At 44.9% G+C, this 27,865-nt stretch overlaps 1 protein-coding gene across 1 annotated transcript in view; it reads left to right on the top strand.

Annotated features, from left to right (window-relative positions):
• Positions 1–4,825: 4,825 nt before the first annotated feature.
• The window catches only part of ROR1 (receptor tyrosine kinase like orphan receptor 1), a 445,737-nt gene continuing 422,697 nt past the window's right edge, over positions 4,826–27,865 (top strand). Inside the window, exon 1 of the mRNA XM_061168462.1 lies at positions 4,826–4,916. Coding sequence (XP_061024445.1) covers positions 4,826–4,916 — 91 coding nt within the window. The remainder of the gene's footprint in view (positions 4,917–27,865) is intronic.

The following is a 27,865-nucleotide window of genomic DNA, read 5'->3' as shown; positions in this document are numbered from 1 at the left end:
TTCATTACCTCCACCATAGTTTGGCCCCAGGTAAATAGCAAGGAGGGAACACAGCTCCACCTATCAACAGAAAATTGGATTAAAGATTTACTGAGTTGTAAGAGTGCTTTGTATATTCTATATGCAAGTCCCTAGTCAGATATATGCTTTGCTAATATTTTATTCTAGATGGTGGTTTATATTTTTATTTTCATAGCAATGTCTTTCAGAAAGCAATAGCTTTTAATTTTGAAGAAATATAACTTATCATTATTTTCTTTTACAGTTCATGGCTTTTGTGTCTTCTTTAATAAATCTTCACCAAACCCAAGACTGCTAAGATTTTCTTCTGTATTTTCTTTCAGAAGTTTTATAGGGTATAACATCTTGGTACTAGTTACAGTCCCTTACTGTTCTTGAATTTCTTGTTAATGAGCTGATGGAGATACTAAAATGAGGAGATGTTAAACACATATGATATCTCAGAGGTATTGCATGGACAAGAAGAGCATAACATTGGGGCATGTGTCTTTTTATCAGCTTTTTATTCCTATACAAATGGACCTGTGAAGCTCCTGGAACAAAATATATGAAATCAAGATTATGCTAGAAATCCAACCTGTGTCATCACCATATTTATGCCCTTCTCTCACCGCATAATGTAGAAGTTTGGAGAAAAAAAAAATAAGTGACTTATTGAATAGGTACCATGCTATACACTGTGTTGAGATTTTATAGTCAAGGTATGTAATATATAATTTTATATTTAAAATAACTTTGTAGGATTGGGTCTATCATTATCTCTATTTTTTCTGATGAGAATATTATACCATTAAGAAGTAAAATGATTTGTTCAGGTCATCTAGCCAGGTCTGTCTAGTGCTAGGGCCCCTGTTCTTAATCACTAATTATGATATCTCATAAATATTGGTTGCTTACCATGTGATAAGCACTGGGCTAAATCTTTTACAAGTGTTAACTAATTTAATCTTTAGAACAAAGTTAGATGGTGACTATTACAGAGATTCAAGCTCTCGCAGCTATTAGGTACAAACCTAGGATTTGAATCCATGTTATCTGGCTCCTGAGTCCTCACGTGTAATCATCACTCTACTTGGTTTCTCCAAGATGAAAAATTAATGGCTGTATTTGTTGGTAAGTCAAGCAAATGCCCCAAGTGAATCTCTCTCTGCAACAACTTTTCAAAATATATGGCAGTTTCTTCTGTGTTCTCCTTTGCACTTGACCCCATTGATTTGTCACTATCCTGCACGCTTTCCACCTTCCCACTGTGACTTAACACAGTTGTGCCTTCCAAACGTCCACAGTAATAATACACAGAGCCATGAGTGTGTGCTCCTGGGAGAGGTAATGGTGGATGGTGGTCTCCCTCAGCAGCAGAACCTCAGCAGGTACCTCATAGCTGCAGCCACGACTCTGAAGACAGTGGCTCCTCCTGGATTATCTGATCCATTTGCATCAATGACTGGAGTGGTTAAGGGAGAGGGCACGGCCATAGTAGGTCTGCAAGATGAGCATTTCTATTGCTTGTATCTTTTTTTACACATCCCACTACTTGGGTATAATGTAGAGAGAGATTTGACTTAGGCTTGATTTCTACCTTTTTGCCTTGATTTTGTGGTTTTGGGCAACTTTCTTTTTTTTTTTTTTTAAGAGTGATAAAAAACATTTGTTAAGCAAATGCTCAGTATCAGGCCCTGTGCTAAACACTTCACATTTTTTATTTAACTGAAATTTCCCATTCTGTGAAGTACATATTTGTATTTTCTTTTAACTAATGAAAGAAATTAAGCAACTTTGGGGCAAATCTCTTCACCTTGTTTTACTTTAGTTTCTTTGTGAAAAATAAAGATAACACTGATCTCCTAGGAATTTTGATGGTCTAAGTAAGCTCAGGGGTTCCCCAGGTGGCATACTGGTCAAGAGTCTGCCTAAAATTGCAGGAGATGCAGGAGACACGGATTCGATCCCTAGGTTGGGAAGATCCCCTGGAGTAGGAAATGGCAACCTACTCTAGTACTCTTGCCTGGAAAATTCCATGGACAGAGGCGCCCGGTGGGCTATAGTCCATGGGATCATAAAAGAGCCAAACACAATTTAGTGACTAAACAACAACAACAAAATAGTATAGCTAAATTTCTAGGGATCTGGGATGACTGAGGGAGTGCTTACCCAGGTCTGGACTGTTTGATGCAGGTTGCAGTTTTGGCTGTGGCCAGCTGTGGGACCTTGGGTAAGGGAGTGTCACGTTCCTGACTCCCAGGTTTCTCCTATATAAAATGTTAAGGGGGGTAATTTCCAGGGCCTTTTCCAGCTGTCACATTCCTCACATCTATGATTCTGTGATTAAGTTCCTGAAAAGCTTAAGTACTGATAAAAGTGCCATTAAGTTCTGTATACTCAGCACTGGCAGCCGTCTGTTACCTGAGATACCTGGGCCGAGCCGTTATGGGGTGGGGTTTGGGGGCAGGGTGAGTGGACAGGAAAGGCTCCTTGTCTGACAACCGAGTGTGATTTGTAGACGATGGAAGATGGTGTAGCAAGCCAGGATTCTCAGTGTCCTGAGATTCCTCTGATTTCTGGGCCATGGTATATTGAGGCTGACCATCAAAGACAGTTTTCTAACAAGAGAACCTTGTGCAGTAAGTTCCTCAGGCAAGTGACAGGAGATAATTGAGATAGGGTTGAATGGGTCTCAGGCAGAGAAACTTGAGGACAGACCTATCTGGGTGATAAACTGGTTGACCCAAGAGGCCTCTCTGTCCATCATTCCTTGACCTCAGGTCAGAGTGATAGGAAGGGGGAAGGCTACCAGGGCAGCTGGAGACACTCTTGCTCTGAAGTCCTGAGAAGAATAAGTGACTGTTTGTCCCACATGGGTTAGTCATTCACCTGCCTGAAGGCAGAGGGCCTCGAGCCTACAGTCTAGGATCTGCTGGGACATAATTTGGGCTACAAAGTCCTTGCCTTCAATGAGGTGACTGCTCATTATAAAATCCTAAAACTAGGTTCTTAGAGGCTAATGCTGCAGCGATTATGACTACTGACCATCACTAAGTGCTTATTGTAAGCCAGGCTTTGGCCAAGAGTTTTCAGGCTCATCATGGCAAAGAGACTGAGTCTTTTTTTTTTTTTTTTTAATACTCTTATTTATTTGGCGATGTTCCTTATGGCATGCAGGATCTTCATTGGTCGATTGTGGGATCTATTAATAATTCCCTGACCAGGGATCAAACCCAGGCCCCTTGCACTGGGAATGCAGAATCTTAGCCACTGGACCACCAGGGAAGTCCCAAGAGACTGAGCCTTGGCTTGGCCATCCATTATCTGTGTGACTCTAGGGAAGTCACTTACTCTTTTTTTGCATTTCAATCTCTAAAACTGTATTATGATGATAATCTATGTAAAAGTGCAAAGAGACAAAAATTTGTGACGACTTTTTAAGTGCCAATGGAAGATGCAGGAGCAAATGCACACAAAGCACTAGGCAAAGAGGTATTTAGTACGTGATTATTTATACTGTGGGTTTCTCTGTGTTCCTCTAGGCCAACACTGTTTTGTGTCCCTTTTTGTTCTTGCATCCTCATAGCCTAAAGCAGGGCCTGGAACACAGCAGGTGCTCAACACTCTATAAGGCCCTCTCCACAAGGTCATGAGCATTTATGCATCACAAAATTCCCAGTGCTTAACTAGGAGAAATGGACAAAAACATACTGTTAGTAGGAGACTTTAATGATCCCCTTGGCCAAGCAGCTGAAAAAAAAAAAAAAAATGCAAAGGCACAGAAGGCCTAAGTAACATAATAAATACCAGGTCAAACTAAGATCTTCACCTACCTCCAATTCTGAAGACAGAAAAACACCTTTGAAGAGACCAAGGTGACATTGACAGAAACTGACTACAGAGAAAACTTCAGTAAGTCTCCAAAAGGAAACGGTACAGATGACTTTGATTTCAATGCAGTGAAACTAGAAATTGAAGACAAAAATGAGAAACCATAAATCACTTTATGGGTCAAAGAGAAACTCAAAAGGGAGATTGCATGGTATCACTAAATGTTCTATTACCCAGGGTTACACAGCTAACAGCGGAAAAACTGAGATCGCTATCTGTGACTCCTAACAAAGTCATTCAGCTACCGGTTTGTGAGCCAGATAAACCTCCCCGAGCCTCAGTTTCCCTTTCTGTCAAGTGGCCCCGAGGTCCCCCCCGCTGCTCAATTCCGGCTGCAGGTTTGAGGTGTCGTGGGGGAGGGGAGGTGGGCTTGCTGGAGGCGCGGAAACAACTCTCGGGACGTCCGGAGGGTGCGGGTGTTGAAAGGCGGCAGCAGAGGGCGCTGGGTCGCCGGCCTGGGTTCGCCTCTGCCATTGGTTGGGGCCCAGGCGCTGGGCTGGAGAGTTGGTGGAAAGTGACAAGTTGAGGGAGGCTGAGTGCAAGAGCCAGCGCGCAGAGCGGGAGGAGCCGCCGCGGCCGCCACGGAGGGAGCCCCGGGACGGCAGCCCCCGGGCGCAGGGCGCGCTGTTCTCAGAGTCCGCGCGGGCGAGACTCGCCCTCCGCGAGTGCGACCCCGACAACCCGCGACTGAACTGATTGTCCGGCCGCCGCGAGGCTGCAGCCAGAGGGCTGGGGAGGGACCGCGCTTACGGGGTCCTGAGCGGCCGGGCGAAGGCGAAGGAGCAGGTTAGACGGACAAAGAACTTCGCAGACGCCCCTGGCATCCTGCGGGCAGAGCGACCGGGACGAGGTGGCTGGGACCCCGGGCAGAACCCGTGGATGTTCTGCGCGCGGCCTGGGAGCCGCCGCCGCCGCCGCCGCGAGAGGAGGAATGCACCGGCCGCGCCGCCGCGGGGCGCGCCCGCCGCTCCTGGCGCTGCTGGCCTCGCTGCTGCTGGCGGCGCGCGGGGCCACTGCCCAAGGTAAGAGGCGCATCGGCCAGTTTGCGGGCCCGTCCGGCCCCGGCCAACCTCCAGCCGATTCGTCCGGCACTGGGTAGACGGGAAGCTCCGCGCGCGCCTCGGGGGGCGGCCGGCGTCCCGTCGGGTGACTCTCCAGCGCGACCTCAGGCGCCGGGGAGACAGGCGAGGATTCACCCGCGAACCTCGATGCGGGCCGGAGGTGCGCCCGGGACTTATTTCCCGGCGCCCAACCTCAGTTGTCAGCGCTGGGACAGCGTGGAGGGGTTGGGGTTCGTGGGGCGATGGGATGCTTTTCGTCTCCCCATCTCTCGTTGGACCCCTAAATGCGCTTCAACTTGTGTTCAAGTCCATCCTGCTCCCAAATCGCAGCGGTCCTGGAGAGCGTGGCCAGAAGGGAGTTTGTATTTTCAGGGGTGCCTGCGAGAGTCTGTGTCGTCCGCAGACCGACTCAAACAAAAGCTCTGTCCTCCTGGGGCTCGGGCGGCCTCGCATCCCCACGGTGCCCGACTCGCCGGGCTTCTGGAGGGTCACGATGGAGGCCACAACGTGTGCGCTGCCGCCGCCGCCACTTTGTGCAAAATGTGCTGTCAGGCCTGCCGCTCCTAAGTGCACGTGTGTGTGTGTGTGTGTGTGTTACGAACAAGAGGGGAAAAGCCAGCTAATGCATACTTGATTTTGATAATCTCCAAAGACAATCGCAACAGTTAGAGAAAGACTTCACGAAAGCTCCGGCGTCTTAGTTCGCTGCGGGAAGCTGGGATCCTTGCTGAGTCTGAGCCGGTACACAATGAGAGGGAAGAGCCGGGTTGCGCCTGTGGAGACAACCGATTCATTCTTTGGAGGTTGGAGGGGGAAAGTTGATTAAAGTCTCCAGGGTCTTGGGCCTCACTTTTAACATGCATCCCTTGAGGGAGTATTGGAGACCCTAAATTCTTCCCTCCCTCCCTCCCAGCCCCAACCTATGCTCTTTTATCATGCATCTTTCATTTTTAAGTTAACGCTGTGCTTTTAGGGAGAAAAAAGGCTCTGGGCTATTTAGCAGTTGAGGGGAAGAGATCTGTTCCCTACATGGACAATGACTGCAGAATTAGTTTGGACTAAAATCTAGCTAATATTTTTTTTCGTAGTAGAAAAACACACTCTGGAAGGAAGTTGTGTGTGAATTTTGATTTCTTAGAGATGTCTTTGGGGAAGTGGGAACCGCATTTTCCGAGGATGATGCTGAAACTGATCCTATAGTGTGGTTGTGCTAATCTGGAGACTCCTCCGGGGTAAATACAACTCCTAATTGTAATTAAGATGTACATCAGCAGGGAGTGCACCTTCCTGATAAAAAATCCTAATGAAATGTAAACAGCTTAGTCACATGGATATTTGCTTCCTTGATGCCAAACATCTGGTTCCATGCCACACACCTGGGTGAAGAGTAAAAAATGTGCCATACTGCCTACAACACTGTAAACAGTCGTGATGTCAGGTTGCAGGGTGAATTGAGGTGGAGATAACCAGGGTGATTCTAGCAAGGCAAGGCTTCTAGCTTGGGGCCTTGATTATTTCAGTTATATCCTCTGTCTACTCCTTTCCTCCTATATAACCTTTCAGCAATTGATGCTTTTAGATCATGGGGAAGAACCAAGGAGAGGACATGTTGGTCCACTGTACCTTTCCTTCTTAGTCTGTCTTTAAATAAACGTCCAGACAATCATTTTGTAATCATTGTAGACAATTGTAATGTAGACACTGTAATCATTGTAACAAAATTAATTTTGTAAGCAGTCACCCAAATTCTATCTTGTTTAACTGTCTACAAGCTTAAACAACTTAAAATTTCTCGCAAATTTATTGTTTCTTTGTCTAAAAAGTATAAAAGTTGCCACTTCTTGGGTTCCATTTCTGTGGAACCTCCATATGTATGAATTAAAATTGTTTCTTTTTCTCCCATTAAAATTTACCTTTTTTTTTTTTTAAAGAGCATTGCCTATCCTGAACTCTTCAATAATGACCTAAAATATGTTATTACTGTCTTATTTATTGTCTAATAAATCCCTTTCCACTTCTGTGAATGCTTGATCTTTCCTCTGGGGACAAATTTTCTAGTGGAACTCAGATTTATTCTTGTCTGATCCAAGATTCTCAAGGTAACTCAGCCAGAGGCTCAGGAAATCAGCCTAAAGGGAGATATGTTACATTTATTTATTTAAAAAAATGCTCAGCATTTCTCCCATCACTTCTCTCTTTTGTTAGCCAGAAGTAGCAAACCTTTACATTTATTGTTTTCTGTCCTGTTCATTGTTTTCTCCCCATCGACCTCTTACCTATCCAGAGCTAAAACTCTCTAAGAAACTGAAGCCTTGATAATTGTACCCAGAGTTCAGGGCATATAGAACCCACTCTGGCCTCTCAGAGTCTTATAGATTCTGTGGTTTGGCTGCTTGGAGTCAGAGGGTGGTGGCCTGCTACTGTTTGCTGTCGTTCTGTAAACTTTCCAAAGCTGTTTTAATAGGTGCCTGTTCTGTCTGCTTCTAGAATCAGAGTCTCTTGAGGGCAGTAAGACTGTTAGCTTGCTAGTGAAAACACCGGGGACCAAGCTATTCAGCCCCATCATTATTGGAGACACCTGAAGATCTCCCTGGGGGAGCCACGTTGAGGCCCAGTTGACAAACGGTGTGGTCCCACTGCCTCTGGCAGTGTGTTGGGAATATTTAATTTCTAATATCGATTCAGTTTCTTTATGGTTGTATTGCTATTCTGATACCTGGGGTTATCTTCCTGATGTTTGGTTAGGAGTCCTTTTACAGACTAAACTTTGGGCTGTATTTTCCTCTCCATCTCCTCCATGGCGAGCCTAGGCCTCAAATTAGACTTGAAAGTTTCTAAATGGTGTGTCACTTGCATCCATTAGTGTCCAAATTGGCTGTGGTTTGGTGGTGACCACATACCCTATTTAAAATATTTCTGAAAATTTTACCCAGCATCCTATGGAGAATGGAGGGCTTTGTAGGCTATATGTGTATATACGTGTGTGCTCAGCCACTCAGTCGTGTCCAACTCATTGCATCCCCATGGACTGTAGCCTGCCAGGCTCCACTGTCCAGGGGTTTTTCTAGGCATGAATACTAGAATGGGTAACCATTACCTTCTCCACGGCATCTTTCCAACCCAGGGATTGAACCCATGTCTCCTGCGTCTCCTGTGTCTCCTGCATTGGCAGGCGGATTCTTTACCACTGAGCTACCTGGAATACCCTTCTGTATATGTATACATATATACACACACATATACATACATATATGTATATCCATATAAATGACATTTATACACATATAGTAAGGGTGGGCCATAGTTTTTTGTTGAATGAATGGAGAATAATCTCCTTGGGCATATGTAAAGCTGTATAATTTCAAAGTGGTATAATTTGCTTTTCCTAGTAAAAACGCAACATGGCATATTTTCAAGGATTTTTCCTTTTCTTTTTTCGTCTTCTAGTATGAAGAGAGTGTGGTAGAACTTAACAGTGGAGCTTAATAGTTATGAGCACAGGTGTTGGAGTTAACAGAACCAGAATGGGTTTAAGTCTTTTCTCTTATACTCACTGGGTCTGGTGATTAGTTTTTCTGAGCCCAACCTGAGTGTATGAGATCTAAGTGAAACCATGAATGGCAAGTACTGGAGAAGAGCACCCATACTAGAGGGTCTTAAATTGGGGTACCTGAAATTAAGGCTATGCAAACCCCCAGAAATAATACGCAAAATTTAATGTGAATTTTTATGGTTGTATGTTTCTAGCTATAATCTGACTCTTAAAGAAAACTCTAATCCCGCAAAGATAGGAGCCATTGATTTGGAGTGCTTGATGCCTGGAGCAATGAGTTGTCTTCCAGGGTAGGTTGCAAGGGATTGCAGGATGATGGGGGGTCCTGGGCCTTAGCCCACATCTGCACAATCCATGGGGCCTCTATCTTGTCTCACTTTCCGCTTTCTCTCCCACCAGGCCAGCTGTTATTGGGCCTGAGAGAAGCTGATGAATGGTGCCAAATCCTTTGACCTCAGCTAGGAATGTATTTCCCTGAACCCAAGCATTCCGAGATGCCTCTGTTTATACAATTTATTTAACAAACACTTGCATAATCCTTACAATAGGCCAGTCACCATTCTAAGCATTTTGTAAGTATTAACTCACTGAATCCTCACAATGGGGCTGTCCATGAGGAAGGTGGTGTAATCAGCTCATTTTGATTTAGCCATAGAGAGGTTAAATTGCTTTCTTAAGGTCACATGGCTAGGAAATGGCCTTGCTGGCCTTACAGACCCTAAGAGTTCATGCTCTTATCTAACTGCTGCCCTGGACAGTCTTTCCTGCTTAAGTCTTAACATTTACACTCCTTTTATGTTATGTAGTTGCCAAAGGGGCCATTCCCCTAGGTATTCTGAGAGTAGCAAAGGAACATTTTTTTTAGCCATACCTAGGAGTTATAAGAAATGACTGTGCTCAGTTGTGTCCCAGTCTTTACAACCCCATGTGCTATAGCCCGCCGGGCTCCTCTGCCCAAGGTATTTTCCAGGCAAGAATACTGGAGGGGGTTGACATTTGTTCCTCCAGGGGATCTTCCTGACCCAGGGATCAAACCCAAGTCTCCTGCGTCTCCTGCATTGCAGGCAGATTCTTGACCTGCTGAGCCATCAGAGAAGCCCATAAGAAATGATTGGAGACGGCCAATTTCAGTTTTCCTTCCTGTGCTGGAGTTCCCCAAGCCAGACCTGCTGTAATTCAGAGATAGACCGGAAGGGCCTCTGATGGTCTGCACCTCTGATCAAGAGGAATTATATCATTGTAACGCACTGCAACTTGGATGCGGTTTGAGGAGTGTGTCTGGCAGTTCCTTCCAACCAGCGATGAGATGTATTTTGATGAAGTGCCTCTGTATTTGCATCGTGGTGTACAACTTGGGGTGTAGGCTGAACAGGGGTGATTTATTAGAATGTTCTCTGGTGGGAGAGCTGGCTTGCCTGCTCCAAGTTCCCGATGTGAATCAGACCCTTGCAAATCCAGCCCCAGCTGGGAAACACTCAAGTCTCCCAGGTCTCTTTCTTGACACAAGAGCCTCAGCCTGGCCTTACCTAATCCCTGAGGTGTGTCGGGAGAGACTGTTCTGTAGACAGACGAAGAGAAAGGAATAGCCTTCTTTGAGTCTGAGAAATTTCTCTGGAGTTTAAGTGGGCGGTGGGGGGAGGATAATGGGGTGGGGAGGGGGAACTCGTCGAAATCCTTAACTAAATGCAGCTGCTTGTTACACGGAGCCTGACTTGCATGCCAGGAATATCTAAAAAGCTAACAAATACAAAATAAAAATAAACAGCAGTAAAAAGGCTCTCTCTTTGTTGCAGTAAGCTTGGTTGGGGTTTTCCGTTTGTTTAGGAATGGTATAATTGTGGCATCCACTTTATTTTGGTAAAGCAGCGAAACGTGGATTGACGTTATGTCATGGGGTGCCACTACCACCTGAACTTTCTCCTTCACACCTCCCCCTCAGAACGCCCAGGCACGGACAGCCACACGGCCCGAGGCTCAAACTGGTGCCCCTGAGTGAATTACGTTGAAAGAGGGCAGATAATTTAATGGGATAATGTTGGCAGGGCCAGCAAATTTCACACCCCATCTCTCACTAATAGAAAGGCAGTAGAAGGCTACAATATCCTCAGATGAAAAGGTTGTATAAAAAGGTTCTGCTTAACAGTAACTGTCTGACCATAAATAAGGTTCTGTAGAGTTTTGATCCAAAAGCTGTTATTAAATACTGATAAGCCAAGCCTCATAATGTTTGGCCTCCTTACATTTCCTTTTTTTTTTTTCCTTCTCTCCGTAGAACCTTAGATTTCTTTTTTAAGAGGGGGAAGGGACCTAAAGATCAACCAGTCCAAACTGTTTATTTTTTCAAGTATTTCTATACAGAAAGGACCTTCTTTTATAGCCATTTAAAAAGGTGGTGTGGAGTAACAGAAACGGAATGGGGTTGGAACCTCAGAGACTAGGGTTTGAATTAGGGCTTTGCTGCTTGCTGGCTGTGCGACCTTGGGCAAAGTTCTTTGACCTTCTGAGTCTCTGTTTCTTTCTCTGCAAAATGGGGTAACAGTAATATCCACCTCGTAGGGTTTTTGTGAGCATTAGAGGAGATAATTGATACAAAGCCTAGTAAACCTGTGTTAGCTGCTATCATTAGCAGGGGCTTGCTGGAGAAATCAGAACAAGTGGTTCCAAAACAACGATCGTTACGCTGTGAGATAAACCAAGACTCAGCAGCAGTTTTTACAGGATGGTAGAACTCTTGAATGTTCTGTTTTACAGGGAGCATGTAGATATTCTAGATGTGAGCAGTCCCACACTAGTGCTGGGGACCCCGGAGGAGGTGCCACAAGGCAGCTTCGCAAAGCCTTAAAACAAAGACTTTTTTCAGAACAGTGAGCTCTTTGGGGAAGAGTAAGCCCTCCCTGGTGCTTGGTGTAATTCCAGAATCCTGCAATGGGGAATGTTACATTTCAGGGCCCTCTACTTGTAATCTGACCGTTTTTAGCTCCAATATCCAAATAATCTTGCTGAGCACAACTTGAAAGAGAAGGATAATGGCCAGAGGAAAGAATCCTGAGGTGCTCTGTTAGCCATTTAGAATTTCTGAGTATGAGGAAAAGAAGTTCACGTTTCCCAAAGAGAAAAGAATAGTGAAATGTGTGGGAAGGGGGAGGGGAGATAAAAGGACTTCTAAAGATTCACACCGGGTTTGTGTGTTTTATTTGTATTTTTCAACAGTAAAGTGCTGGTCATTCAATGCATTTCAACTAACATTTGTTATGTATTTATTATGTGCAAGATACAGTGTTAGTGCTCAGGAATAAAACTTTATCCCTGCTCTCAAAGAGAGAAGAAGGAGGGATATTCTTACTTTTTAAAGAACCTACTATGTGCTAGGCATAGTTCTTTATTGGTATTGGGTTTATATGTTCCAGCATCCCTTTGAGGCTGGACTTCTGACTCCATTTCTCAGACAAGGAAGTCAAGGCTCAAATATTGTGGTAAGTGTCTTAGTTGGGTTTGGCATTTGATCCTAGGTATTTTGACCCTCAAGTGTCTGATGTTTCCATTTTCCTTGAAGTGTAATTGGAGAGGCAGGGTGAATAGATATGTACTTCCGCTTGTCAACTAGCTCCCCCATACATGAATTATAGTAACTCCCCTACATATGAACCTTCAAGTTGCAAACTTTCAAAGAATGTGCCCCTATATGCCAGCTATTGTCCTGTACTACTGTTTTTTTCAAGGTACTGTACTGCAAGATTATAAATGTTTTATTTTTTGTGTTTGTTTTTATGTGCTATTTGTGTGAAAAGTCCTATAAGACAGTTACAGTACAGTACTCTATAGCGAATTGTGTTAGTTGGGTACCTAGGCTAGCTTTATTGGATTTAGGAACAAATTGGACTTATGAATGTGCTCTCAGAGTGGAACTCATTTGTTGTGAGGTACTTACCATAGGAAAGAATTGTGGAAAAAGTGCTCTGGGAACATAGGGGTAGTGGATGTTCATTCTCAGGGAACTGGGAGTCAGAGGGAGAAATCCACGTCCCTTAGGGGCTTATTGTGAGGATGCAATGAGATAATGCGTAGAAGACGCTCAGCATCCTGAATGCTCAACTGTAGTTCTGTAACCAGAGACAGGCCTGGTCAGGATTTATCTGCCTCAAAAGCCTGTGTGCTCATTGCTGTTCTGCTGTGCTCCTTTTCAGCGGGCATGTGGTTGTAGGAAGAGTAAGTGGCCGTGTAGCCCCCAAATAGACGGGAAAACACCAAGACAGTTTCTTTGGTATCTTCCCCACCTGCCTTGATCCAGATTTTCAGATTCAGGTCTGCTTTGGGCAGGGGAGGGGATTTGCACAGGTGTGAGTTTGGAGAGAATCATGAAGCCTAATCATAAACCATAACACTTCTGGAGCTCTGGCCAGGACCTACCATGTTCTCCATTCATTCTCTGACCATACATCTTCCATGCACTTACTCTGAGCCACATATTTTGCTAGTCACTAGAGATATAAATGGGAGTAAGGCTAGCTCCTTCCTTTGGAGAATTTTTCAGATGACAAGTCTTTGGCAGAGACTTGTAGCTAGTCATCAGATCTGTGTCATCTCTTCCTGGGCACATGGCTAGACTACATTTCTCAGGTCCCTTGCAATTGTAAGGCCATGTGACTACATATTAGCCAATGGAAAGAGATTGAAGGCAATGAGTGTCACTTGTACACCTGACACTTAAAAAGCTTCCCAGGCAGGATTGCTATGATCTTGAACGTGGGACCTCCAGAAGTCATGGGTTGAAGATCCCACAAGATGCAAATGGCTTGGAATCCACCCTTAATGACTGCCCAGTGCAAGCTACCCACCAGTCCACACCTTTTTAGGGGAGCAAGAAATGCACTTCTGTTGCATGAAGGCTAAGATGTTAGGGATTATTAGTTACCGTTGTGCTTCCCTGGTAGCTCAACTGGTAATGAATCCACTGGCAATGCAGGAGACCTGGCTTCAATACCTGGATTGGGAAGATTTCCCTGGAGGAGGGCATGGCAACCCACTCCAGAATTCTTGCCTGGAAAATCCCCATGGACAGAAGTACCTGGCAGGCTACAGTCCATGGGGTCGCAAAGAGTCAGACACAACTGAGCAACTAAGCAACTAATTATAGCACAGCTCAATGTTATCTTAAGGAACATTATTTATAGAACTAATATTTTATATCTATCTATCTATTATATTGGGCTTCCCTGGTGGCTCAGACGGTAAAGAATCTGCTTGCAATGTGGGAGACCTGGGTTCAATCCCCTGGAGGAGGAAATGGCTACCCACTGCAGTATTCTTGCCCGGAGAATCCCCATGGGCAGAGGATCCTGGCTCACAAAGAATCGGACATGACTGAGTGGCTAAGCACAGTGTATTTATCATATGGATATAGTTGTAGACCATAGTGTACCGTGAGTCAGAATCAGTATTTTAGATAGGAATATAATAGGGATATATCAGAGTGCATTACATTAATCAGATGAATATTGTTTGGGGAAACTTTAGCTTCAGTTTGGTACATGCTAATTTGGGTTATTATTGAGCTCTCATGATTAAAATTTTGAAAGCCTGGTCTACCGGAGACAGACAGGTCAGCAGCCCTGTACAATAGAGTATGGTGGTTATGGTAATAGTGGTGAAGTCCCAGTGGTATAGAGTCTCAGTTAAGGAAATGCCTAGGAAGCAGAGAAGGCAAAAAGGGTTAATCTTTCCAGTCAATTTGTATTGGCGGCCTGTGCTGAGGTTTCTTCCAGGATCTCTGGGAGGGAATGCTGTGATCTGATGGCAGCGTCTGCCATGAGCTTGGGAGGAGGAGTAAAGGCTCAGACCTGGTTTGCATCTGACCCCTTAGCAGGGAGTCTGGGCTCCTTCCAGTGAATTCGACCCCTTCCCCAGTTATTTATGGCATATATATGATGTCTGTCTGGAGCATCACACTCAGCACTGTGGGGATTCTAGAAGAACTATGACTAGCCCTTGGGGAGGTTACCTTTTGGGAGCAATAAAATAGGCACTTGTGTAATAATTATGCAGCCAGCAAATATAGAGTTGGCAATTACAGATGCAGAGTGCCGAGAAGTCTTTTGGGAGGAAATGGGGTGTGATATGAGCCGGGAAGGATGGAAGGATTGAGATGGAGAGTGGAGGAGAAAAGCTGGACATTCTGCTGCTGCCCTGGTCTCCAGGGACTTGCCCAGGCTGTCTAGGCTTCTTCAATTGGGCCTTCACCTGGGATGAAGCTGATCTTCAGGGATGGGAGAGTAAGGAAGAGGAAAGAGGGCTTTGAGTGGTGCCTTTATGTTTGTTTGCGTAGGAAGCCAGCAGGGGAAGGGAGGGAGAAGCAGGGTTTTGCTGGGAGCCTGATGACTTATTTTTCTCTATAAAAGGGCGTCCCAGAGAGTTAAAAATCCAGTACATTGCTGGGTTGCTGGTCAAAAGTATCCTGTATCTTATTGCCTCTGCTGCAGCAGTTTTGTTTTGTAATGAAGGCTTTTAAACCGTAGCCTACCTCTTGTCTGTGTGATAAACATCATACTAGTAGAGTAATACACATCAAACATCTTGAGTACGAAGAGCTATTTTAAGTTCTTTAAGTATTTTAACTTGTATTGTCTTCAGGGCAACTCTGTGAGATAAGCAGTAATTATTAGCTCCATTTTCCAGATGAGAAAACTGAGGTACAGAAAAGGTAAGTAACTTGATCAAGATCAAAGAGCAAGTTAAGTGGGAGAGCCAGGATTTGAAAATAGTTATCCTGAGTCTGGGGCTTGGTCCTTGATCATTATGCCATTTTGCACCTCATTTAAAAAAAAACTCTGATGATTCAGATTCTCTGTAAGATCCAGCCAAATAGCTGAGTCAAAATAATCATAATCGAATCTTCCATGTGTATAGGGCTTTGCAGCTTACAAAACTATTTCCTATATATTACCATTAATTTTTCAAATAATCTAATAAAACAAGATTTCTTTCTTTAGCTTTCTGTCTTTCTTTCTCCCTTTTAAAATTAGGCCTGTGAGGTTGGCAACTCACCTAAGGTCACTACAGCTGGTGGAGCCTGTCTGAATCCCAGCCTCTTTAACTTTGGTCTTTTAGTGGTTTATGCCCTAAGTAACTGGGGGAATTTCTTAGCAGTCCTAGTGGTTAGGATTCTGAGCTTTTACTGCCAAGGGCTCGAGTTTGATCCCTGGTGGGGGAACTAGAGAGCCGCATGGTGTGACCAAAATTAAGAGACTGGAATTTGTGACCCTATGAGACTGATGTTGGTCTATTGTCACTGCAGTTTCATCAGTAAATGAATTTGCCTGATTCTCTGCAAATCAGCTATTCATTTTGGAAACAATTGTGAGTCATTTGTAGGTGGAGCCTTGAGCTAAGATCCCTGTAATTTAGGAAAGTTCACTTGCAAATAGACTGAGAGAAGTTACTTAAAAAGAAGGAGTTTCCTAAGTGGTTGGCGATTGCAGTGTGCAGTGGAGCCAGTAACAGAAGGGATTTGGCATCAGAAAGTCTTGTTGTGAAACTAGGCTCAACACTTTTCTGCCAGGTCAGCAAATGACTTGACCTCCTTGAGACTCAACTTCCTCACCTGTAATATGGGAAGCATAAGGGTGCCCACCTGCACAGGGTGGGGAGGACCCCTGGAAGTGCACGCACAGTGCCTGGGTGGTGTTTAGTATGTGTTTGTAGCTACTCCCATGAATTAAATGGAGAGAATGAGAGTTCACTGCCTCCTTTGAGATTTCCCCAGGATGTGATAGAGCAAAATTTCTAAACCTCAGAACCTTTCTTTTATAATATAACCATCTCTGGGGTAGACCTTCCTAGCACCTAGAACTTTTAGGTTATAGCTATATTAATATTACTTAAGGACAGGTACTTTCTTAAGCCTTGTGAAGGTTGAACAACCCAAGGTAAGAACAGATCCTGTTGCCTGAAATCCTAAAGTTCCTGGAAAGGCTCCTATCTGTTCTTCCAGGGAAACTGACATCGTTTCCTGATGGGATTAGGCATCCATCAAGACAACTATTTTACTTTTTCTCCACAAGAGAGACTATTATTCCCTCACCTCTTGAATTTCACACCAATGTGGTTATAGTTTGTACAGAATTCTCATACTCCCTGCAGAGGATTGGTTGTTTTTCTTTTCCCACCTGAATGTTCAGTGTGATGGAAGTTAGCTCTTCTCATACAGATTCCTCTGAGACCCATGCCTTAAGAAAGTAGTGCTTAGTTCTGTGGTGGCTCTTTACCACCTCCCTTCAGAGAATTGCTGGGTGTTATATAGGAACTTTTAGTCGCAAAATATTGCCTGTTTGAGATTAGCAGTAGGCTGACTGACAATAAGCAGCAACAATTTTTGATGATGTTCTTAACCTCCTGGTGAGTTGCCCCCTCTTTCTCTTTGCTGCTCACAGCATGCTCTGACCACTCACATCCGGTGTTCCTGAGCCAAGGAATGGAGTGCTTTGTCTGTGGCCAGGTAGTCTTCAGAGTGTCAAAACCTGCGATGGGGGCTTCCAAAGGGCCACTGATAAAGGGCATCTCTCCCCACTACTGAGCAAGGGAAGAGCTGAGTGGAGCTGAGCGTGCCCACATTGTTCTCCCCAGCTGTCAGCAAGGTACCATATCCGACTGTGCCCTGCAAGTAGTCGAGGAGCAGAGCGAGTCCAGCACTTCCAACACTGCTTGGTTTCCCTTCCCAAGATGAAAGTAAGGCGTTGCTCCCTTACACTGGCTGCAACTCGATTTTTTCTTTAAGGAGTACTTGTCAGATTTCATCTTTGTGTTGGGATTAAAACTGTGTGTGTGTGTGTGTGTGTGTGTGTGTGTGTGTGTGCAGTTATGAGATGGTCAAAATGTTTTATCAATAACCCTCCCAGCTGTCAGCCTCAGTACTCAAGTTTAGAAAGTTTCTTAACCAGTCCGGGATGTTAGTGAAAGTAGATTCCCCCAGACTCACAGGATCAAATCAACAGGCCAGTGGGCTGCCTGCTAAATGTTGAAGTAGAGGAGAGGAAAGAAGGGACCTGGGAGCCACAGCTCCTTACCCGCCAAGTGACACGTCCTGTGTAAACTCCCAGGAAGTCACAGGCGATTCCATTTGGATAAATATTTGTTTAGCAGCTAAAGCGGATACAGGAGAAGTATATGACAGGATTCTCTTCAGTAGGAAGTTTACTGTTTTTGTTAGGCAAGACTGATATCCCCACATGGTTGAGACTCATTGAGTCAAACCTCACTGTCCTGATCTTTGTGTAGAGTGGTTTCTCTGTCATGCAGCCGCTGGAATCTGTGTAGTTAACACCACCCCTCCCCACATCCGGCTCAAGTTCTTCCCTTTCTCCTTCTCTCCTCCCTGAAATCTTGTTCTTCAACCCCCAGTGCTCCCACATTCAGGAATTCACTCTTCTGTCTTTCTTCCCCCGGTGCTCTCACATTCAGCCAGCGTTCCCACACAGCTCTCCTAAGTCATACTCATTTATTCCGATTTAGCCCAAACCTTCATGTTAGTGGTGTAATAATAGTCACTATCATTTATTGCGCACCTACTAGGGGGTGACACAGCTGGCAAGGCATTTTGTGTTTTGTAGTGGAATCCTATTGTTTTGTCTTTACAAAAAGTGTTGCCCTGAATTAAACTTCCTCCTTCTGCTCCCTTTATCTACTGGGAAAAGAAACTGCTTTTGTCCACTCTCCAGCCTTGTTATGGAGAGACTGCCAGTCATAACCCTGCCCCCAGTCTCACTATGATGGGCTAATTATAGGCCATTCTGGGATACAGGGGCAGCCACTTTAGGGTAGGGAAGCTGAGAGATGCCCTTGGCCATGTCTCTGCTCCAGAAAGAAGCTGGTGTGTAGGAGAGAATGACTTTGATCTCTGGAGTAGGTACTACTGAGAGGTGTGGCAAGGATCCAGTCTCTTCTCCATCTCTCCCCAGTTTTTGTTCAGAGCCCATAGACTCCACTCTGGGGGAGGTTATTGTGTCCTGACCATGCACATATCATACCTCACTAATTCTCACAACAAAATGAAGTGGTATTGTTTTCTTAACCTAAAAGAAAAGCAGTTTGAACACTTTTTTCCTCATGAGACATTATGTCCACTAAAAACAAAATCAGAAATGCAATGTGAAGACAAAATTCCCCATACTCCTATCCCTCAGATATAGCTTCTGATAGTGTTTTCCATACATGTATATTCATAAAAGGAGATCAGTCTTTTTATTCCCAAAAGAAAACTGAGTCTCAGAGATGTTAGATAACGTCCCCATTGTCATATAACGAGCTACTTTCCTTTCTACCTGCTTCTCTGTGAGCAGGGAGTCAGTCTTTGTTAGTTAACAACCATCTAGTTGAGCATGTTTTCCTTGATAGAAAATCACCAAATATGTGTTGAGTGAATGCAAAATTCAATGTAATTAAGTGCCTTGAAGAAGTGAACTTGTAAGTTTTGCAGATCAAGGAGGAATCAAGTGTGAATTGTTTGGAATTACTGGCAGGGGTTTCTAAAGGAGGTGGCATCTGAGATGGAGAGCCAATATTAATTTGTTTTTCTCCAGGATGTTGTGTCTTGAGTGATCCAAGCCAGCGGGGATGCCCACACACTTTCCTCTGCTGGGGTTGGGCACCGCCCAAGACATACTGATAACCTCTGAGCATTTCTGAAAATGCACAAGGCCAAAGTGAAAGTGTGTCCATGGCAAAGGGGGCCAGAGGAAGAGAAATATGGTATTCAGAAGGAAATTCAGAGCTCTTGGGGCAATAGGAAAGTAAGACCTAAAGACTGACCTAAAGCAATGAAGTGGGGGAAGGGGAAGAGTGGAGGCATCACCGAAACTGTGATCAGGGAGGCTCTGATGGGACTTTCAGGCAGGCCTTCCCAGTCTGGGTGCTGCCCTATCTCAGGTCTCACCTTTGTACACAGTGACTTTTCCATGGCTCTTCCCTCCCATGGGGACATCCTTCCCCAGCCTGTCGGCTCCCAGTCCTTTGTTTTGACTTAAATGTCACTTCCCTGACTGGCCAGACTAGGTTGGGTTCCCACCTACTGGCTTTCATAGCACCCTGTATTTAAAAATACTCACGATGATGATTTGTAATTAAATATTTATTTGTGCAGACTTCCCGGGTGGTGCTAGTAGTAAAGAACTCACCTGCCAGTGCAGGTTAGATGTAAGAGACACGGGTTTGATCCCTGGGTGGGGAAGATCCCCTGGAGGAGGATATGGCAACCCACTCCAGTATTCTGGCCTGGAGAATCCCAGGGACAGAGGAGGCTGGCAGGTTGCAGTCCATAGGGTCACACAAAGTTGGACACGACTGAAGCGACTTGGCATGCACACACATTTGTTTGTGCAGTTATTATTTTGTGGCATCTCCTGTTTCACTGGGTTGGATGCACCTTAGAATTAGGCTTGAGTCTGGATCACAGGCAGCACAATGCCTGTTGGCCAACGGAACGACTCTCCTTCCTTTTACTAGGCTTTGTCCTTCCTTCCTAGAGACTAGGATCATTCCAGTTGGCTTTGCTGTTACTGTCTGGCAATTTGAAAACGCATCTTTGAACAACTGAAAATCTCAAGGCTATCTTTTCCAAAAGATGAGGGATCTCACCCCCGTAAAAAGCCAATCTGGACTCAATTAAATGTGCTGTGGGCTCCATTTGCAGGGGAGCAGTGAGCGGCTGAGAGCAGAGCTGTTTTCCCAAGATGGAAAATCTGTGATAACTCTGAGTGCTGCTGCTATAAATTAGGGTCACTCTGCCCTTAATTGGCAGCAAATTAAAATTCTCCCTTAAGGTCCTCCTCTTTCTCTTCTTTCATGTCTATTCTGTTTGAGAGAAGATGTGGAAAATACTGGTACCCTGCCGCAGGGGAGAGGGCACCATGCCTGAGGCCCCAGACAGGTCAGGGCCGTGAGGGCCACCAGTGATTCTGAGCATCCTCCTTCTCCCTCCCCGGTCCCTTTTCTTGTCCTTCTGCTCTCCCCTCTACTTTCTTTCTTCAGGAAATTTGAAAGTTCTTCCTAGGGAAATATCTCCAGGGAGCTCTTGCTCTCTCTTAGCAAGCAGAGGGAGAAAAAATTCTCTGAATTTTGAACTCACAAGCAATTTGTATGCAAATATGGCCGGAAAGGCCCGTGTGTCTTTGCATTTTCCCGTAGCACCTTTTAAAAAAATCCCTACAACCATCTGCTTCAGGCTAGGAGCAGGAGAGAGAAAAGAGAGCTTAACAAATTTAGTTGAGTTCTTAGGGCTTGAGGCAGTGGTGAAGAAGAAAGGCCGGGGCTGTTTTATGTCTTGCTGTGTTGGGGCACTCTGGGGGATAGGTGGTCCACAGGCACTCGGAGGCACTTCTGCTGGGAGCTGGCCTTGTGGGAGCACGAGAAAGGTGATGCTGTGCCGAGAGGTACAAGCACAGGTCCTGCAAGTGTGGAGGATAGAGCCGTGAAGCAAAGCACCCGGTGGGTTGTTAGAGAATCAGGAAAGGTGTCTCGGTGGGGGGGTGCTCCCCTGGAAAACGTGTGCCTGGGAGGCCTTAAAACAATAACCCATGAGACATTTTTTTATACTATTGATAATAATGGGTGGGTTTATTTTGACAAATGTGTTCAGAAAAATCTACCTTCCGTGATATTTGGTGCTTGACTGAGGGATAAACACCATTTCCGAGGCCCCTCTCTCTAAACCAGCGCTTCCCTGGGAACCTCAGCTGCTCTCTCAGGGCCAAAACAACTCAGAGGGAGGCTGTGACCCCCGACATCTGAGTGCCTGGTGGCGATAAGGTTCTGGAGCCAGCTCAGGACTCTGCCTCTCCAGGGGGCTGCTCTGCTCTGAGATCTGGGGTCTCAGTTTCTTCATCTCTGCAGTGGGGATTATAACTCCTTCCCTGAAGATTATGGAAGATTAAAGGAGATGAAGGATGTAAAAATATTTTGTAAACTTTACAGTCTTATCTGAGATTGAAGAGTCAGATAGCAAGCAAGAGTTGATCTCTGTTTCTTGGCAATGGATCCAGGAGGCTTCCTTTATTCACTCCACAAATATTTATGTGACTCGCATTGTTTTAGATGCCAGAGGTGAAGCAGAGAGTAAAACAAAGACCCTACTCAGGGAGGAGTTCTGAAAATAAAGAAATGAATGAGAGTGAGTGCTCAGAAAAATGCCGAGAGTGATGGGGTGGAGTGGGCTCTGTTGTATAGGGTGGTAGGGAGGGCTCTGTGATAAAGTGTCTCTTGAGCAGAGTCCTGCAGGAGGTGAAGGACTGAGCACTGTGACTCTGTATGTGGGGAAGGGGATGTCCTCCAGGAGGGAGCCAAGTATAAAGGGGAGTATAAAAGCCTTGAAATGAAAGTATGCTCTCAATTTACAATCTAACAGCAACTGCATTTATTACTACTAGTAACGTTTGTGTGCCAGGCAATAGTCAAGTATCACTTAATCCTCACAAGGACTGCATTAGGAATGCCCTATTGTTATACCCATTCCATGAGATGGGAAAACTAAAGCATCATTTATAAGTCAAGCATTCAGATAACTAGGGGAGAAGAAATAGCTCTCTTTTTTATGAGAGTGTATGAAGCAGCCCTGTACAGAGGGAAGACTGCATGGTCTGGAGAGAAAAAGTCTGGATTTGAGCCTGGCCTGCCACTCATCTGCTGTGCAATCTTGGGCAAGTTCCTTAACATCTCTGCGCCTCAATTTCTTGATCTGCATGATGGGCTGATTAAATCTCGGGATTTTTATATATATATTGAGAAATCCAGGTGAAAGGATGTTGTGAATTGCAAAGCACCATGAAAATGTTCCCTTATTATTATTATTAGAACACCAGTTCTCCTTCCTTGTTTCTTGAAAAGAGAGTGAATGAGAGAGAAATGTAAGTTTGCAACTTCCATAATTTCCCCTGTTCTTTTCCTGAAATATTTTCTGCTGACGTCTTTGATGGTGAATCAATTACAGTACCCAGTAAAATTCATAGGCATTTTTCTCAAAGATTAGGAATTCCCTGGTTCAGTTCAGTTCGGTTCAGTTACTCAGTCATGTCCGACTCTTTGCAACCCCATGAATTGCAGCATGCCAGGCCTCCCTGTCCATCACCAACTCCCGGAGTTCACCCAAACTCATGTCCATTGAGTCGGTGACGCAATCCAACACAACCCTCTCTACCCCTGCGTCCGCTTCTCCTCCTGCCCTCAATCTTTGCCAGCATCAGGGTTTTTTCAAATGAGTCAGTTCTTTGCATCAGGTGGCCAAAGTATTGGAGTTTCAGTTTCAACATCAGTCCTTCCAGTGAACACCCTGGTAGCTCAGCTGGTGAGGAATCCACCTGCAATGCAGGAGACCTGAGTTTGATCCCTGGATTGGAACATCCTCTGGAGAACAGCTACCTACTTCAGTATTCTGGCCTGGAGAATTCCATGAAATGTATAGTACACGGGGTTACGAAGAATTAGACAGGACTGAGCAACTTTCACTTTTTTCTGAAACATTAAGAAGGTATGTAGTGAAGTTGGTGGCATGGCTTCTCACCTTTATTGTAAAGAAATTGTCTGAGGTCTTAGAACGCCTGGTCCACTCTCTTCCATAATACTAGGCTTCCTGTCATCCCCAAGCCTAGAATTTTCTGAAAGTTTTCTCTAATTTTGCATTGTGTAGATAGTAGGTGCTCAATAAGTTTTAAATAAGTGACCTTAAATTACTGTGGGCCTTAGGAAGAATCACTACATGAGCCCTAGGAAGGATAACTATGAACAAAGCTAGTGGAAGTGATGGAATTCCAGTTGAGCTATTTCAAATCCTAAAGATGATGCTGTTAAAGTGCTGTACTCCATATGCCAGCAAATTTGGAAAACTCAGCCATTGGCCACAGGACTGGAAAAGGTCAGTTTTCATTCCAATCCCAAAGAAAGGCAATGCCAAAGAATGTTCAAACTACTGCACAATTGCACTCATCTCACACATTAGCAAAGTAATGCTCAAAATTCTCCAAGCCTGCCTTCAACAGTATGTGAACCATGAACTTCCAGATGTTCAAGCTGGATTTAAAAAAGGCAGAGGAACCAGAGATCAAATTGCCAATGTCTGTTGGATCATAGAAAAAGCAAGAGAGCTCCAGAAAAACATCTACTTCTGCTTTATTGATTATGCCAAAGCCTTTGACTATGTGGATCACAAGAAACTGTGGAAAATTCTTAAGGGGATGGGAATACCAGACGACCTAACCTGACTCCTGAGAAATCTGTATTCAGGTCAAGAAGCAACAGTTAGAACTGGACATGGAACAACAGATTGGTTCCAAAGAGGGAAAGGCTATATGTTGTCACCCTGCTTATATAACTTATATGTAGAGTAAATCATGCAAAATGCTGGAATGGATGAAGCACAAGCTGGAATCAAGATTGCTGGGAGAAATAGCAATAACCTCAGGTATGCAGATGATTACCACCCTTATGGCAGGAAGTGAAGAGGAACTAAAGAGCCTCTTGATGAAAGTGAAAGGGGAGAGTGAAAAGCTGACTTAAAACTCAACATTCAGAAAATGAAGGTCATGGCATCTAGTCCCATCACTTCACCGCAAATAGATAGTGAAACAATGGAAACAGTGACAGACTTTATTTTCTTGGGCTCCAAAATGACTGCAGATGGTGACTGCAGCCATGAAATTAAGAGACATTTTGCTCCTTGGAAGAAAAGCTATGACCAACCTAGATAGCATATTAAAAAGCAGAGACATTACTTTGCTGATTAAGGTCCATCCATAGTCAAAGCTATGGATTTTCCATAATCATCTGTGGATGTGAGAGTTGGACTATAAAGAAAGCTGAGCACCGAAGAATTGGTGCTTTTGAACTGTGGTGTTGGAGAAGACTCTGGAGAGTCCCTTGGACTGCAAGGAGATCAAACCAGTCCATCCTAAAGGGAGTCAGTCCTGAATCTTCATTGGAAGGACTGATGCTTAGGCTGAAACTCCAGTACTCTGGCCACCTGATGGAAGAGCTGATTCATTGGAAAAGACCCTGATGCTGGGAAAGATTGAAGGCAGGAGGAGAAGGGGACGACAGTGGGTGAAGTGGTTGGATGGCATCACCAACTCAATGGACATGAGTTTGAGTCAACTCCCGGAGTTGGTGATGGACAGGGAGACCTGCTGTGCTGCAATTCATGGGGTCACAAAGAGTTGGATGCAACTGAACTGAACTGAAATAACTGTACCTTTAAAAATTACTTTGTACCTTTGTTAGATAGTCCTGTGGAATGAATGAGTGAGTCCCAGTGGATTTGGAGAAATGAATATTATTATTTGGGGCTATAGAACAGGGCTTCCTCAGTGGCTCAGCGGTAAAGAATCTGCCTCTAATTTAGGAGATGCAGGATAGACACACCCTATCACACTAGGGTGTGATAGCTGCGTCTGGAAGACCCCTGGAGAAGGAAATGGCAACCCACTCTGGTATTTTTGCCTGGGAAATCCCGTGGACAGAGGAACCTGGCGGCCTAAGGTCCATGGGGTCGCAGAAGAGTTGGACATGACTGAGTGACTAAACAACAGTAGAATGGGTAACTGAGTAAAGGGACCTATCCCAAACTGAATAATTCCCGTGAGCTGTTTTATTTCTGGAGAGGATTGCTTTTCTTCCACTCCGGTGGTGGTGGGACAGTAAGTTCGTTTGTCTGTCAACTGATGGAATACCTATGCTGCTGCAGGCACAGTGCAGGATTCTGGGGAGACAGTAGTGTTTGTTCTCGGGAATGCTCTTAGGACATGCTCAGGACGTGATCTCTAATCTGAGTGCTGGCTCTGCACCACCTGGCACCTCCAGAAAATGCAGAGGTTGTGGCTGCTTCATCGTCACCTGCTGACAACTGGCAGGCATGTGCCCATCTATCTGGCACAACACCCAGTGCCTGTGATCAGACCCGAGCCATTGGGTCTGCGTTTTGTTTCCCCCAGCGTGGTGGTGGCTTCCTGCGATAAGCTCCATCTTGGCTGGGATGTGTCCTTCCCTGCGGTTGGGATAACAGCCTCCTGGCGATGGTGTTTAATCTTAGGAGAGGTGGGGCCCCCAGGGAAAGAATGCTGTCTCTCACTGTGTGCGTCTAGGATTAGGCGGAGCTGCCTGCTGCTAACACAATTAGGTGAGGGCGAAGGCTGATCCCTGGGACAGGATTCTTGGCGGTGAGCTTCCTGTGTGCCCCCAAGAAGGCTCTTTGTCACAGCTTCTTACAGTTGAAGGGGGCTCCTGACAAAGTGAAATGAGACAGAGTCGAAATACTGACCTAGGAGTCGGGTAAACCAGTTTAGCGGACTGACCTTGGACAAACCTCAAAGCCCCAGTTTCCCCATCTGTAAACTTGGGGTGCTAATGATATCTACCTCATTACCTTTGGTGAGGATGGACTAGGATAAAGCTCCCAGACCCCTGTCAAATACTGAACACACAATAACTCTGAGGTCAAGTTGCCAATGTTACAGGTGAGGAGCCTGAGGCCCCCACTGACATTGGTCAGAATGAACTCCCTAGAATTCCTCAGTGCAGGAGTCTGGGGTGGAACTTGGCTGTCCCTGCCTCCAGCACTGGGCCACGAATAAACCAGTCTCCTTCTCTGCTGGATGGGGTGGTGGCCTGTGAGTCTTGTTACCTGGCCTGGAGGCAGAGGATGAGGAAGGACTAGGGTAGGTCTGCAACAGATGTCAGAGTCTAGAGGTGCTGTGTCCATCTGGACCACTAACTTGGCCCCACATCACCTGAAGGTCAAACTGAATTTCCTTATCTGTAAAATAAGGTGGCTCAGACAGTAAAGAATCTGCCTGCAGTGGGGGAGCCTGGGGTTTGACCCCTGGGTTGGGAAGATCCCCTGGAGAAGGGAATGGCAACCCACTCCAGTGTTCTTGCCTGGAGAATTCCATGGACAGAGGAGCCTGGCAGGCTATAGCCCATGTGGTCTCAGAGTTGGCCACAACTGAGTGATTAACACTTGACTGGCCCTTCCAGCTCTAAAATTTTTTTAAGAAGGCTGGTGGAGGAAGCAGAGAACCAGAAGGAAGAAGGGGAGGAAACATACCAATATTATCTGATAAAAGACTAGAATTTTCTAAATCCTGACTACATATCAGTTGCAGATGTGACTGGTGATGGAAGTAAAGTCCGATGCTGTAAAGAGGACTAGGAACCTAGGACATAGGAACCTAGAATGTTAGGTCCATGAATCAAGGCAAATTAGAAGTGGTCAAACAGGAGATGGCAAGAGTGAGCATCGACATTTTAGGAATCAGCAAACTAAAATGGACTGGAATGGTTGAATTTCACTCAGATGACCATTATATCCACTACTGTGGGCAAGCATCCCTTAGAAGAAATGGAATAGCCATCATAGTCAACAAGAGAGTCTGAAATGCAGTATATGAATGCAGTCTCAAAAATGACGGAATAATCTCTGTTCGTTTCCAAGGCAAACCATTCAATATCATGGTAATCCAAGTCTATGCCCCAACCAGTAATGCTACAGAAGCTGAAGTTGAATGGCTCTATGAAGACCTACAAGACCTTCTAGAACTAACACCCAAAAAGGATGTCCTTTTCATTATAGGGGACTGGAATGCAAAAGTAGGAAGTCAAGAGATACCTGGAGTAACAGGCAAATTTGGCCTTGGTGTACAAAACAAAGCAGGGCAAAGGCTAACAGAGTTTTGCCAAGAGAATGCACTGGTCATAGCAAACACCCTCTTCCAACAATGCAAGAGAAGACTCTACACATGGACATCACCAGATGGTCAATATCAAAATCATATTGATTATATTGTTTGCACCCAAAGATGGAGAAGCTCTATACAATCAGCAAAAACAAGACTGGGAGCTGACTGTGGCTCAGATCATGAATTCCTTATTGCCAAATTCAGACTGAAATTGAAGAAAGTAGGGAAAACCACTGGACCATTCAGGTATGACCTAAAAGTGGAAGTGACAAATAGATTCAAGGGATTAGATCTGATAGAGTGCTTGAAGAACTATGGACGGAGGTTCATGACATTGTACAGGAGGCAGTGATCAAGACCATCCCCAAGAAAAAGAAATGCAAAAAGGCAAAATGGTTGTCTGAGGAGGCTTCACAAATAGCTGAGAAAAGAGAAGTGAAAGGCAAAGGAGAAAAGGAAAGCTATATCCATCTGAACGCAGAGTTTCAGAGAACAACAAAGAGAAATAAGAAAGCCTTTCTCAGTGATCAGTGCCAGGAAATAGATGAAAAAAATAGAATGGGAAAGACTAGAGATCTCTTCAAGAAAATTAGAGATACCAAGGGAACATTTCATGCAAAGATGGGCACAATAAAGGACAGAAATGGTAT

The sequence above is a fragment of the Dama dama genome, chromosome 20, assembly GCF_033118175.1.
Source record: "Dama dama isolate Ldn47 chromosome 20, ASM3311817v1, whole genome shotgun sequence".
NCBI lineage: Eukaryota > Metazoa > Chordata > Mammalia > Artiodactyla > Cervidae > Dama > Dama dama.
This window is presented reverse-complemented; position numbering and strand designations above follow the sequence as displayed.